A 12974-nucleotide genomic window follows, 5' to 3' on the forward strand; every position below is an offset into this window, starting at 1 on the left:
TCCCATCACAAAATGTTCAAATTTCCTTAGTTTAATCATTATTTGAAAGCATTAGATTCAGGAGAAAATTACCTAAGAGAAAGTCCAACTTTCCTGATAAGCCAGTGGCTCTTAACGAAAGCCTTTGGTGGTTTGACATGGAGCAGCATCTATCAGAGATCTTTCAGCATGAATGAGCCAGCAGTGCAACTGATACTCATAGCTGTTCAGGGACTTGTGGTCTGAGGCTTAATGTATCCAATTACCCCAAACCCCTTTACACCATAGCTCTTCCCATTGTGCACATGTTTCCAGGTTATTCTGGCTGACTTGTCCATAACATAGTGTTAGAAGCATTAAATATTTATTTAGATTTAGAATTATAGCCTTCATTTATTACCTTTTGCTACTTTGCATAAAATAATAATAATGAAGTAGCATAGATTATGAAAACTGGACCATAGAACTCCAGACATGCGTGGATACCCTCTATGCTCTGCATCTCATAACAATGTGCATCTACATTAGGAAGACTCATTACATTTGTACCTGAAGTGTGATTTATAATACAATGCCCGTTGTTAAGTATTTGCATCCTCCAACACAGTATAACACTATAGCAATAGCTCTTAGACTGATATGTTGGTTTATAGAGCTTTACAACCCTCTCTAAGCCGTTTACAGAATCAGCATATTGCCCCTCAAATCTGGGTCCTCATTTTACCGACCTCGAAAGGATAGGAGGCTGAGTCAACCGTGAGCCACTGAGGATCAAACTGATGGCAATCGGCAGAGTTAGCCTGCAGTGATATATTCTAAACACTGCACCACCACAGCTCCTTCACTTTTTTGACCTTTTTGTGCAAAATACCAATGGTGACTTTTAAAAAAAGTTTTTGAGCCCTAGTCAGAATCAGAAATTCAGTCTGATCATCAAAAGGAAACCAAAGCGCTGTGGTGAACATGAAGATCTTAAGCTCAACAGCCCCAGCCCAGGGACAGAATTTGAGATGTTTTTCATGCAAAGCAGATATTTTACAACTAAATCAAGAATGTTCCCTCAGGTAGTGATGCTAGAACAATAAGTAAGGAGGTTTGACTGATTAATGGCTGCCTTAAGGAAGGAGGTTGTCAGCCCATAGTCATGATATACAAATGCAGCAGAAGTGTGGACTGCAAAAATGTGGGAATCTCTGGTTTGCCAATGTTGCTGAACCACAACTCCTAGTATCTTTCACCATCAGTTCTGTTGCTTAGGGTTGCTGGATATTATAATCCAACATCTGAACAGCCATATCTTCCTTGCTGTGTATCACAATGCTCTTAATGCTGGTCTCCTATATCTTTCTCTATATAGACATCAAAGAAATGTCTTTTTAAAAAAAGGAACAATTCTTCAAGAGGAAGAATGATCTTACATCACTGTGATACTGTACTTGTTTTCTCTTTTCAGGGAGATTTTGAAAAAAAAAATTATATCTTTCATCTCCTTCATGAAAGCCCTTCCAGAACTCTGCAATCTCATTCCCATCACACAGTAATACAATATACAATGAGAAAAAAACCCTGTCTGCCTTCCAAAAAGCAAAGATTTACACAGATAATCCTCATTTAATAACCCTAATTAGGAAGAGAATATCCTTCACTATGCAAAATGGCCATGAGGCACAAAAAAACATGATTGCACTGCTTAGCGACAGTAGTTTTGGTAGTCGTGGTTGTGGTTGACCTCACACTTCTGTGTGAGGGGAAAGCTCATCTCCATTTCAAATCCTCCCCCCACTTCTCTCCCCCCTCCATCTACCCTCTTGGCTGCCTTGCGCCGCCACCAGCCTGCACTCTGTTTACCCCTGCACCCTCGTCACCCCAGCTGACCGTCGCCATCTTTTTTCTCCCACTGCTGAGTCATACATGACTGGCCCTTTAAGAGGCAGCTGCTGGCTAGACAGTCCCAATATTGGCTCAGAGCAGCAGGGGGCAGCAGAGTGCAGGGTCACCAAAGGGCAGAGATGGGAGAGAGAGAGAGAGAGAGAAAGGTGGGGTGCGGGGGTGGGGTGGGAATTGAAGCTCACATTGTGGTTATAAACATGGGTGAACTGCCTGGTGCCCAAATTTTGATCAAGTGACTGCTGGATGCTACAATGGCAGTAAATCTGAGAACCGATTGCAAATACTTATTTGCTCAGCATCATTGTAACTTTGAATAGTCATTAAGCAAGGACTACCTGAATGGAATTTGTGTGCTGCAAGGTGGGAAATCCGAGAGATACAATGTGCTGACCAGTTGGGAGAAGCTCTACCCATCCTTGTACCTGTGGTGAATTCTAGTGTCAGGCAAATGGGCATTTAGTGGGGGGCAGCAGAGCTGAGGAAGTCCATTGTTAAAGGAAATGGAATGTGGAAGCCATCACTGACAGAGCAACCTTGAGAACTTTAAGATGCGGGCACTTCAACTGGGGGATTGACTGGCAGGGTTGGCAACTCTGGGAGTTGAAGTCCATGCAACTTACAGTTCTCAAATTGAGAAACACTGTGAAAGATCAGCGTTTCTCAACCTTGGCAACTTGAAAACATGTGGACTTCTGGTCCCAGAATTCTGCGACTGGAAGTCCAGACATCTTCAAGCTGTCAAGGTTGAGAAACACTAGGATAGATGATGGAAGGTTGGGGTTTCTTGGTGTTGCAATTTCTTTGTAAAGGCATCCCAGGGGCTGGGCTGGTGAGGATGCTTCTATTGTTTGGCTTAGATGGACTTGCGGGGGAGGTTTGTCTGGGGCAAGCAGGTCAGTTTGGGTCTGATTAGGCAAAGAGATGAATTGGGACTGACGATGGTCATATCTAAAAGACAGGGAAGGAAAAGAGGGCGCAGCGTCCATTTTGTTTGACTGATTTTCTTCATTTCAGTGTCTTGTAAGTTAACAAGCCCACAAAAGGCTATGAAAGCTGAAATGGGCTGGCAAGTGAATGGGACTTGGCAAGTGAATGGGCAGCAGGTGGACAATACAGAGCTGAGCCATCACACAGCACAACAAAAATAAACATTCAGAGTCTGGCTCATAAGGGGGCCCAAATGCTTACAAATATTGTAGATTACCAGAAGCAAAAAAAAGGGGGGGAAGTTAAAATTTTAATAGCCTTCATTCTCCTTTTTCTTTTTTGTATTTAATTACTGTCAAATTTGTCTTCTTTTTTTCTTTTTCAATATGCACAAACAATATTAAGTAACAATACATTACTTTAATATACATTAAAGTGGAGACTTTAATACTAAGTAATGAGCTTAAGACCAAAACTTTATCATACAACAAATTCTTTGATACAACCTGCAATGGTTTTTAAACATTATATTCAATTCTGGATGAAAAAGCTAAATAATTTTATACTCACTAACACTGCAGTTTTAAATCATAATACTGATAATTTTTTTCTTTTTTAATTTTCAATGTCTGTTATCTCAACATAATGATGTTAATAATATTTAATCTATATTATACTGAATAAACAGCTTTATTAAAAAGATAATGCAAAATCTATGTTTCACAACCATAAAAATACTATTAAAAAACCCCACAGAACTGGGTTAACAAGCCTAGTCATAAAATATGGTCTACCAGTCACAACAGTTAGGTTCACACTTTTCAGTAGTAAACCAAAGAAATGGTGTTTTAAAAAAACACTCCATCAAATTTGCATATGGACCAAAATTGGGTGATAGAACTAATACAGTAAAAAAAAAAACCAAAAGAAAATAAATAAAAATGCTTTTGATGGATTAGAGAAGTGAGGTGAATGAACAGTAAGGAGGACAGAAGGAATGGGGTAAGTTTAACCTTGAGAAAAGATTACTATGAGGGAAGGGTATAGAAGCACATTTCAAGTACATAAACAAACGTCACACAAAAGATGATCAAGAGCTGCTGTTTCTTATTCCAAGACATAGTACATGAATAATGGTTTTAAATTATGGAAAGCAAGAATAGTTTGATAGTGCAATCAATTATTAGGAAAAGGGGTGAGCTTGTCTTCACTGGATGTGATCAACCATTTGCCTGGTATGCTTTAAAGTGGATTTTGGATAGAACGAGGAGTTGGCCTTGTCATAGGTTCTTTTTTAAACTGTTACCAATTAGATTGACCCAGATTTAAGAGAAAAGCAATGGACCCTGAACTGGTGGTTTCATTATATCTCACTATAAGGATTGGGGAGAGATCTTATTTTGTAAAACAAACGTATGAAAGCGATATTCCAGTGCTTCCTATATTGTGTTGCTATCTGTATACCATTTACTGTTCAATTAATATTACTATGTCAATGCTTATACTACACTCCATACTATTACTACTCAATTATTATTAGTTATTATTTCATTACATATATATATATATATTCTATACTACTGCTAGTGCGCATCAACAGTTCTTAAGACTGATTCTGTCTTGAGTCCCTTCTATCTGAGATCTTCTTTTTCTGTTAATGGCCAGCATGTAAAACTCCTCGACCTTTTATGTTGTTGTCTTGTCTTGCTGTGATACTACAGCTTCTTTCCCTCTGTTTTAGACTATCCAATACTTCTGAAGGGAAAAAAAATGCCTTCTTTCATTAGGCTACCTTAGTCTACTGTTTGTTCCAAAACACGCATCTCCTCTGCTCTCTTCCCAATCTTCTCCCACACCTGTTTTAAAGTTGCAGCTTTATTGGCAACTCCGCTATGTTGACGCTGGGGAAAAGGCTCAACTCGGAGGAAAAGAAAGGCAGAGGCCAGGCGCCTGCAATTTTGCTAAGCAGCCTGTTCATCCGCAGGCCTCCATGGCCTCCTCTGCCAATGCTTTTCTCTGCTGCAAAAATGACTACACGTCCATCGAGAGCCAAGCCCAGCTCAAGAGAGTCTGACTCTGAACCATCAGAGCAACTGCTCGAATTGATAGCAAGTTCTCAGCGGCCCGGAGTCTTCGGAGAGAGGCGGCATATAAATTGAATTAATTAAATTAAATTAAATTAAATTCTCAGGATGTCCGACAGAGGAAGTCTTTCCAGTGCCCCTGCCTGTTAGGTGACAAGGTGGAAAATAAATGTGATTTTTCATCCTGTACTGTTTTGAATGCCAGAGCTCTGTTTCTGAACGAGAATACTCCCGCCACTTCTTCCAAGGCATGGAGAATCCAAAGATGGTTTAATCCCCGCTTTAAAAACCAACAAACCAACAAACACGACCCGCCTTTCACTCTCGATCCGTGCCCACATTAAACCTGGCGCATTTTGCCCGGCTTCCCTCTTGTCGCAACCCCTCCAAGGAGAGCACAAGCGTTAAAAGCTCTCGCCCGTAATGCCGCGTCCGAACTCGAGATGGCGCTCTTTTCTTCTCCTCTTCCCGTGGTTCAACTTCCAATTCCCCGGCCGCAAAACTCCGGGACAGAATTGCGAGGGGGAGACGGGAGGTTCACCGGACTTGTTGATCTCCGTTAAGAAACGAGGAGAGAGAGAGAGAGGGGGAAAAAAAAAAAACATCAAGAGAAGGGAGAGGAATTGCCTTGAAGCGCTGCCCGGCTTCTTGATTCCCAGGGAGCCCGGGAACCCGTTCACACGTTCAGGGGGGTGGAATCTGAAGCTGAAGCCCGGGAGTTCCAAAGATCCATTGGAGGGCCCTGATGGGTTGTTTTTCCCCCCTCCTCCTTCTCAACCATCTACCTTTCGGGAACGAGCTGTAGGTTTGAGACTTGGGGGGGGGGCACGTGACGCCCCTCCCCGTCTGCTCGGTTGTCCCGGGATTTGGTGCACGGAGGGGGGGTTTCCACCTCGCCCCCCCCTTTCTCTCCCCGTCTGCCGCCACCTTCCACTCCGCCTCCCCGGCTCGCCAGGAAGATCCCCGCCGTGCCCGCTTTGCTGATCTCGCCTTCTTCGGCTGAAGCAGGATGTAGCTTCTGTCTACCCGATGTCCGCCTCTCCGCCGCAAGCCCGCTCCGGCGTCGGTCTGGGGTCGTGGGAAAGGAAGTAAGTGGCGAGGTGAGAGACGGTGGCGGGTGGGGGAGGGAAGCGGAGAAATTTGGGGGGCAGCGGCGGAGGGGGAGAGATCCCGCGATCGCTCGCCGTGGGGAGCCGGGGATCTCGCCTCATGGCGAGGCGACGCTTCGGCGGGCCGCGGGAAATCTGGGGCTGGGAGAGGCTTGGAGGGTTTTCTGCTCCTCCGGAAGGACCGCTGGATCTTGTGGCTGAGGCCATCTGGGAGAAAGCAACAGCGCGAGAGGAAGGGTGGAAGGCAGGCAGGCAGGCAGGCGGGCAGGCATCCCGGGGTTGACGGCGTTTCCAAATATATACATATAAATATGCATACATGCACACATGTATATTTTGTTGTTATGACGACTCTCTCATTCGCCGGTGGTGGTGAGGAAGGATTTCTCTCCTTCCAGAGATCGATAGGGAGATATGCAAATCATTGTTTTCATTAAGCTAAAACTCAGTTTAGCTTCTCCTCCTCCTCCCTGACATGCTAGCCTAATTGCTCCCTCCACCATTGCCAGGTTGTTTGGCACCACTGAGCTGATGGCCTCACACCCCGTTTGCCACAAATGCATTTATGAATCCCCCCCTCACACACACATATACACACCCCTTTCCATCATGGCTCTCCTTTCAACCCCTGCTGGATGCAGTCTCCTACAAATTTAAGCAGAATGATTTAGCTTTTGTCTTCCTCCCACTATACCGTATTAGAATTTTAAAAATCCCATCTCCCCCGTTTTATGCAAGGCGTTACAAACCTTTTAATAGCACATTATTCAAAAGCCTGTCTCTCCTCTCCGCCCTGATGTTTTGTCATCCCCTGAGCTACCTGTAGGCCAATCTTTAAAATAGGTAACCTTCCTTAACTAAGATGGGTTGGGTAAGGATGTTTAAAATACTGGAGGGGGTGGGGAGATGGATGGTTTTCTGTATGCACATTATGGGCCTCTGTGTGTGTGTCTCTCTCTCTGTGTGTGTGTGCACACAACATGTGTCTGGGGGTTTGTTTTGACTGCAACCAATGCCGTTGCATTGAAAAGCTACCACTTCCAGAGAGTAGGAATATAACACTGTGAAAGTACCATGGTTTTCTTCTGTGTTAAGATGTTCTTCATGTAGAAGGAGGGCTATGTAAGTTTTAAAAGCAAGGTTGCTAATAAATGTACTATTGTAAATTGTTAATGCCAGCCTGGACTGCTACAAAAAGATGAGAAGCGCACATGGAGGGAGCAAAGGGGAAAATGTCCATTTTGCTTTAAATTGTTAAATATAATCTGTTCACTGTTTAAAACATAATTCATCCCTTCTGGAAAGGAGAACTTATTTGGAAAATGATAGCTGAATGCATAGGTGAAATGAGTAATGCTTTGATATTTTAGAACTAGCGAATACAAAAATACATATTGACATTTCAGTCTGAAAATGCATGCATTTTAGTGGACATGTTCAGGTAGATTCTTTGAAATCTGTAGATAAAAGTTGGTGTACAGTTTATGTCAGCATTATTGCAAAATCTTCTGTCCCTCTCCCAGGGAAAGTATAATATAGCATATAATGTGTTTTCTTAAGATTGTATACGAAAAAGTACATATTTGAATAATGGAATATACAGTTTGGAATTTCCTTATATTTTTCTATGACATATATACTTTATGGGTAAAGATGTTTAATGGTTGGCCTTTCTGGATAAAACACTGAAAATCATATTACCTCAGGGTAGTAAACTAACAGATCCTTTAGCTTGTTCCATAGGCCTAATTTCCTACACATCCTTTTCCCAAAGCCCAAAGCTTTTAATGATAATAGAAAACATCCTATCAAGAAACAAGCTTCTGCTTAGAACCTCTGCTTATATGTGTCCGTGAGGGAACTGCAAAAGGACAGAAAGAGGCTAACTGGCATTAAAATGACAAATATTAACATGGCTTGAATGATTGGCCAGGGTAACACTTTATGCGCTTATCTGTTCAAACATGTCCACAAATTTATCTTAATTTTTAATCTAAAAGGAGGATAGGTAAAAATGAAATATGACTATAGAATGCTTTTGAGAAAGTTGAAATGAATTAAAATGGATGCTGGACTTATGAGGATGATCTATCTTTTCCAGAAAGACATAGCACAGATATTTGTGCCTTTGGGAGAAGATATGTAAGGAATTTGTCTTCAGCACTTTAGGTAGTGGACAGCTCCCTGTCACTAAAATGTATGGAATTGGACAAAGTCTGTACTAAGGTTTTGTTAACTCAGTCCCTAAAAACCCTATTAGCATCCTCTCCCTTCAGTTCACTTTCTTTAGGACTTTTTGTTCAGTTTCAGCACCATGACACCGAACAGCAGCCTGTGCTCTTACAGTCAATCTCCTGTCTCTGTTGCTCCTTCCAGCAAACTAACCAAGCTATTTGTATATCTCCCTGGTTAATTGAACAAACAGGCAGTTTGCAAACAAAGGAAGAAGCTTTCCATTTAATTTGCTGAAGTTACCAGTAATTCTGTGGATTATTTTCTTTACAGGCATGGAGGAGCAGGAAAACAGATGAAGAGAACCTGTCTGGAACCTTGAGAGCCCAGGAACCACTTGTCAGCCTATTTCAGTCTTTTTAAAGATAAGCAATGCCTGCAGGCATGAATAAACATGGATCTCGATCTACTACCTCTTTGCCCCCGGATCCCATGGAGATTGTCAGGAGCAAAGCTTGTTCCAGAAGGGTCAAGCTTAATGTGGGAGGCTTGGCACATGAGGTTTTATGGCGAACCTTGGACAGGTTACCACGGACAAGATTGGGTAAACTCAGAGATTGCAATACTCATGAATCCCTGATGGATATATGTGATGACTATAACTTGGAGGAGAATGAATATTTCTTTGATAGGCACCCGGGGGCATTTACTTCTATCTTGAACTTTTACCGCACGGGCAAGTTGCACATGATGGAGGAAATGTGCGCCTTGTCCTTCAGCCAAGAACTGGACTATTGGGGAATTGATGAAATTTATCTAGAGTCTTGTTGCCAGGCAAGGTACCACCAGAAAAAGGAACAGATGAATGAGGAGCTCAAGAGAGAAGCAGAAACCATGCGTGAAAGGGAAGGAGAGGAATTTGATAACACTTGCTGTGCAGAAAAGAGAAAAAAACTCTGGGACCTTTTGGAGAAGCCCAATTCTTCTGTAGCAGCCAAGGTAATATCCAATCTATCCATTTTTGATCTGTGATTGATAGGGCTAGAAAGATGGCACTTCACATTTTCAATTGTACCTTCCTGGTGATTGCCCCTGGCTATTTTTGATGTACAAAGAGATAAGAAAAACTCAGTGATGGTTTAGTTCTTTAAGTGCTTATGTTTTTCATCTTGGCAGGGAATTGTGTTCTGCAATTACCAGTATTTTTAAAAGAGGTTTCTTTGCAACAGTTATACAGTAGAAATAGGATTGATATTGCCTTATTTTAGAAGGTTCATTCAGAATCCCAGCCTAACCTTGGAATTATGTGGAAATCTCTCATCTATATAGTAACCAGATTTAATCCTACTCAGCTTTTAGAGTCAATCAATGTCATCTAGGTACTGCTGTGTAGCAATGAAGTGAAGTTGTTGAAACAAAGGCAAAAAAATTCCCTATGAACATGTCCAATTATGTGAAAATGTGACATAATCTCTGTTTGATTAGAACGTTGTTGTTATGTTTCCTTTCATTACTTAGGAGGATTAGGGATTAAAGCAATTTTCATATTCAATTTTCATTTTGGCAATCTATAAACCTTGTTTTGTTTTCAATAGATTTCCAATAGATACCTTTTTCTAATTCTAAATCCCCCACTCCCTTCTAATATATTTGTGCAGGTTTTGATGATTTCATTGTAGAGGAAGTCAGAAACCTCTAAGAATTCCAAGCTGCCTCTTACTATGGCTGGGTGTAGTTTGAAGATGATTCTGAAAAGGTGCTGTACATAGATAGAGCCTTCTGTATCAGCCTGAAAAAAAAGATGCCACTATTTTAAGGAGTTTCCTTAGAGTAATTGACTGCATCATTGGAAGCCCTTTGAGACAGGCCAGGTCAGAAAACAGACACCCCATTGATTACAGGAATTTGACTTTATTGTTGTACACTATAATAACAGAATCTTGAAAATCTGCCAATTTACCTTTGGCCTCACTTATACCAACAGAATCAAAGCAGGGTTGTTTTGAATTTCTTCCTCACGTTCTCTCCTTCCTCAGAATTAAGTTGTCATGTATTTTCTCTTAATGATTTTCCTAATGACTCTTGTATTCCTATATCAAGGTTATCTCTGCACCCTATTATACTCAGTTGACATGGTCGAGAATTCAGTTAGGACTATGCTTGCTTTGAAAATGATTTAAAGAAGTACTTTAGAGTTTGCACAAGCATTGCATCTCTCTATTACTAATTAAAGCAGCCACTGCTTTTTTTGGGTGTGTGTGTGTGTTTACATGAGCCTAAAAAAATGCCACAGCTATAGCTATAAAGCTATAAAAGGTCAAATCATTAAAGCAACTTGATTTTTTCATACTTAACATGGAAGCCTGGAAAAAGATATGACTGTTTCAATGAATACCAAAAAGAAAGGTCCCAAATACTTCTTTCAAACAGATTTTGAAGGGTGCATTGTCCTACCCCATTATACAGCTTGCATTGAGGCCACCAGGCACATTTCTCTCATAGATACTCTTGGCCATTATCTCAAGTTTTGAATCCAAAATTTAAAAAAAAATTTTTTTGTTTAATTATCTTGAGGTCCCACTTGGTAGAAAGCTGGGCTAGCTGGTCTTTTGGCTGAGGAATGAACTGTTGAAGACCTGGAGTCCAGCAGTGAAATCCGCCCTGTTCTATCTGGATTGCCGAACCAGTAGCGCTGGCGGCAGGAGGCTCAGCCCACCCTCTGGGACGTCATTACGTCCATTTTTTTACCTTCTGCGCATGTGCAGAAGAGGTGCGTGTGCATACACGTAGCGCACACACGCTCCTGCGCGCCCCTGTTCCCGAACTGGTAGCGAAAGTAAGTGGATTTCACCGGTGCTGGAGTTCCATTTGTGGCCCAGCTGCTTCACAGTCTAAGTGAAAGCACAACAAAAAACGGATAGTTCAGGTGGTCATGAGAAGAAGACATGACATTCAGTGAGGGTGGCTTTTAGCAGAGCTTTTACTTTTCCTGAAAATTATCCCAGGTTCCACCCTTGACATCTCTGTTTTAAAAAGGAATTGCAACAGTGAAGCAGGTTGTGGCTAAACCTGAAAAGCCTATGTCAGGCATAGACTAGAGGTACATCTTTTAACCTTAGAAGATCAGATGGCCAACAGAGCCTTGGGTTACACTTCTAGAATCTTCCAAAAGTTGTTGCCAAATTATGACGAAGGGGAAAGCTATTTAATACATGATCCTGTTACCGTACTTGCATTTAACTAATTGCTAATTGTAATTAATTAACTAATTACATTATATGAAATTGAGTGGAATTAAGTCCAATGTTATATTTGTCCTAGCTAGGCCTACTGTTTGGACTATGATCCTATTAAATTAAGTGGCAGCCCTTGGCTTGAAAAGGATGCGCAGTTCTGATTGGAGAATATTAAAAAAATCCTGTCAACTTTAATGCAAAGCAATGGTCCTATAAATACAGCAGCATTTTTAATGACCTTGTAATCCCTTGCATCGGAGTGGAGTCGGGGCGACTGAGCGTTTACTGACTGGATGCCCTTCCTGATCCCTATGTGGAGTTCACAGCAGATATTTTCCTCTTTGCACCCAGAGAGCAATTAATTCACTGAATTCCAAATGTCCTTAGTAGGGACCCTTACCTTTCCCTGATTTTATAGATTTTCATGATGTGTAATAATTTCCAAATCATTTATAAAGTGTAGTGGACCTGGAGACTTGGAGATGTGTAGCTTTGTTCAAGCCCTCAAAGATCTGTATACACATACAATTCTGCCAAGTTAGAACTTCTACTAACAACTTTTTATATCCCATCCTAAGGAACTTAAATCCAATATTCATGCAAACTACATCGTTTCTAAAAGGATGTCAGTTTATATAAATCTTCTTTATGTTAAGAATATCTAGAAACCATAATTCAATCCCCTCTCTCTCTGGTGTCTGAGATAGAAATATTAATTTACACCTCCTTTATATATATAAATACAGAACATATGTATCAAAGGATACTGCAATTATCTGTATTGGTACCGCTCAGCAAAATGCAATCTGAAAAGCCATATTTTACATTCATTTACTTATTCTTTCTTCCATGGAAAAGGGGGGGTTGCTGGAAAGATTAATGCTAAAAAAAATCACTATCCTACTTGGCAGCTAATTAAATATTTCATGCTGCTATAGAAGCTACATGTTACCACTAGCAACAGCATGCCTGCAAAGAAACTGGGCACAAATATGGAGACTAATACCGGCAACATGTAATTATTAAAATTGGCAAGTATTAAGATGGTCAAATATCAGGCTCTTGTAGAAAAGCAAGGATTTTGAAATAGACTTCAGGGTAATCCAGGAGATTCTTGGAAGCTTGTCAAGTATCACTCTACGGCTGAATTTGCACAACACATTAGGCTAGGCATTAGATGTGCTATGGTTCTGCATTTACTTATTTCATGTATTTAGCAGTGTTTGTAACCTGTCCAATTCTGGAGATCTCTGGTGGCACACTGCAAAATACAGAGAATAGAAATGTGTAATTGTAAAACCCCAAAATTAAATGTAGATGAACACCCCCATTCAAAACTACGAAGGGCCATGGCTGCACTGATATAATACAGCGTGACTTGCTTATAGAATATTAACAAGGTGGGAGTTGAATGTAAATTGGGGTTGCCATAAAGAAGACCCATACTCCACAAACCTGATAGGTAGGGTCTTTCAACAGGATCTTTCTAGATGACCAGACCAACCGACAGTTTCTGTTCTGGCAGAGCATGTTGTACAATCAGGCCACTATCTTAAGCCATAATCTAATTTTTTTTG

The 12974-nt window shown here is 41.2% G+C and overlaps 1 protein-coding gene and 1 long non-coding RNA gene across 3 annotated transcripts in view; one reads left to right on the forward strand and one right to left on the reverse strand.

Annotated features, from left to right (window-relative positions):
- Positions 1 to 3196: 3196 nt before the first annotated feature.
- On the reverse strand, positions 3197 to 5805 carry LOC117663571 (uncharacterized). Its single transcript, XR_004590742.2, has 2 exons — positions 5666 to 5805; positions 3197 to 5434 (listed from the first exon to the last, which is right to left on the reverse strand). It is a non-coding gene; the product is annotated as an uncharacterized LOC117663571 (long non-coding RNA).
- KCNB1 (potassium voltage-gated channel subfamily B member 1) overlaps positions 5386 to 12974 on the forward strand; it is a 195363-nt gene continuing 187774 nt past the window's right edge. The window contains exons 1-2 of one of the 2 annotated variants that reach the window (XM_034413810.3): positions 5386 to 5968; positions 8495 to 9160. In XM_034413810.3, the coding sequence (XP_034269701.1) occupies positions 8594 to 9160 (567 nt within the window). In that variant the 5' untranslated portion in view covers positions 5386 to 5968; positions 8495 to 8593. Of the gene's footprint in view, positions 5981 to 8494; positions 9161 to 12974 lie in introns of both variants that reach the window. The other variant, XM_034413811.3, reaches the window with a different exon arrangement.

The sequence above is a fragment of the Pantherophis guttatus genome, chromosome 3, assembly GCF_059756535.1.
Source record: "Pantherophis guttatus breed Tessera chromosome 3, ASM5975653v1, whole genome shotgun sequence".
Lineage (NCBI taxonomy): Eukaryota > Metazoa > Chordata > Lepidosauria > Squamata > Colubridae > Pantherophis > Pantherophis guttatus.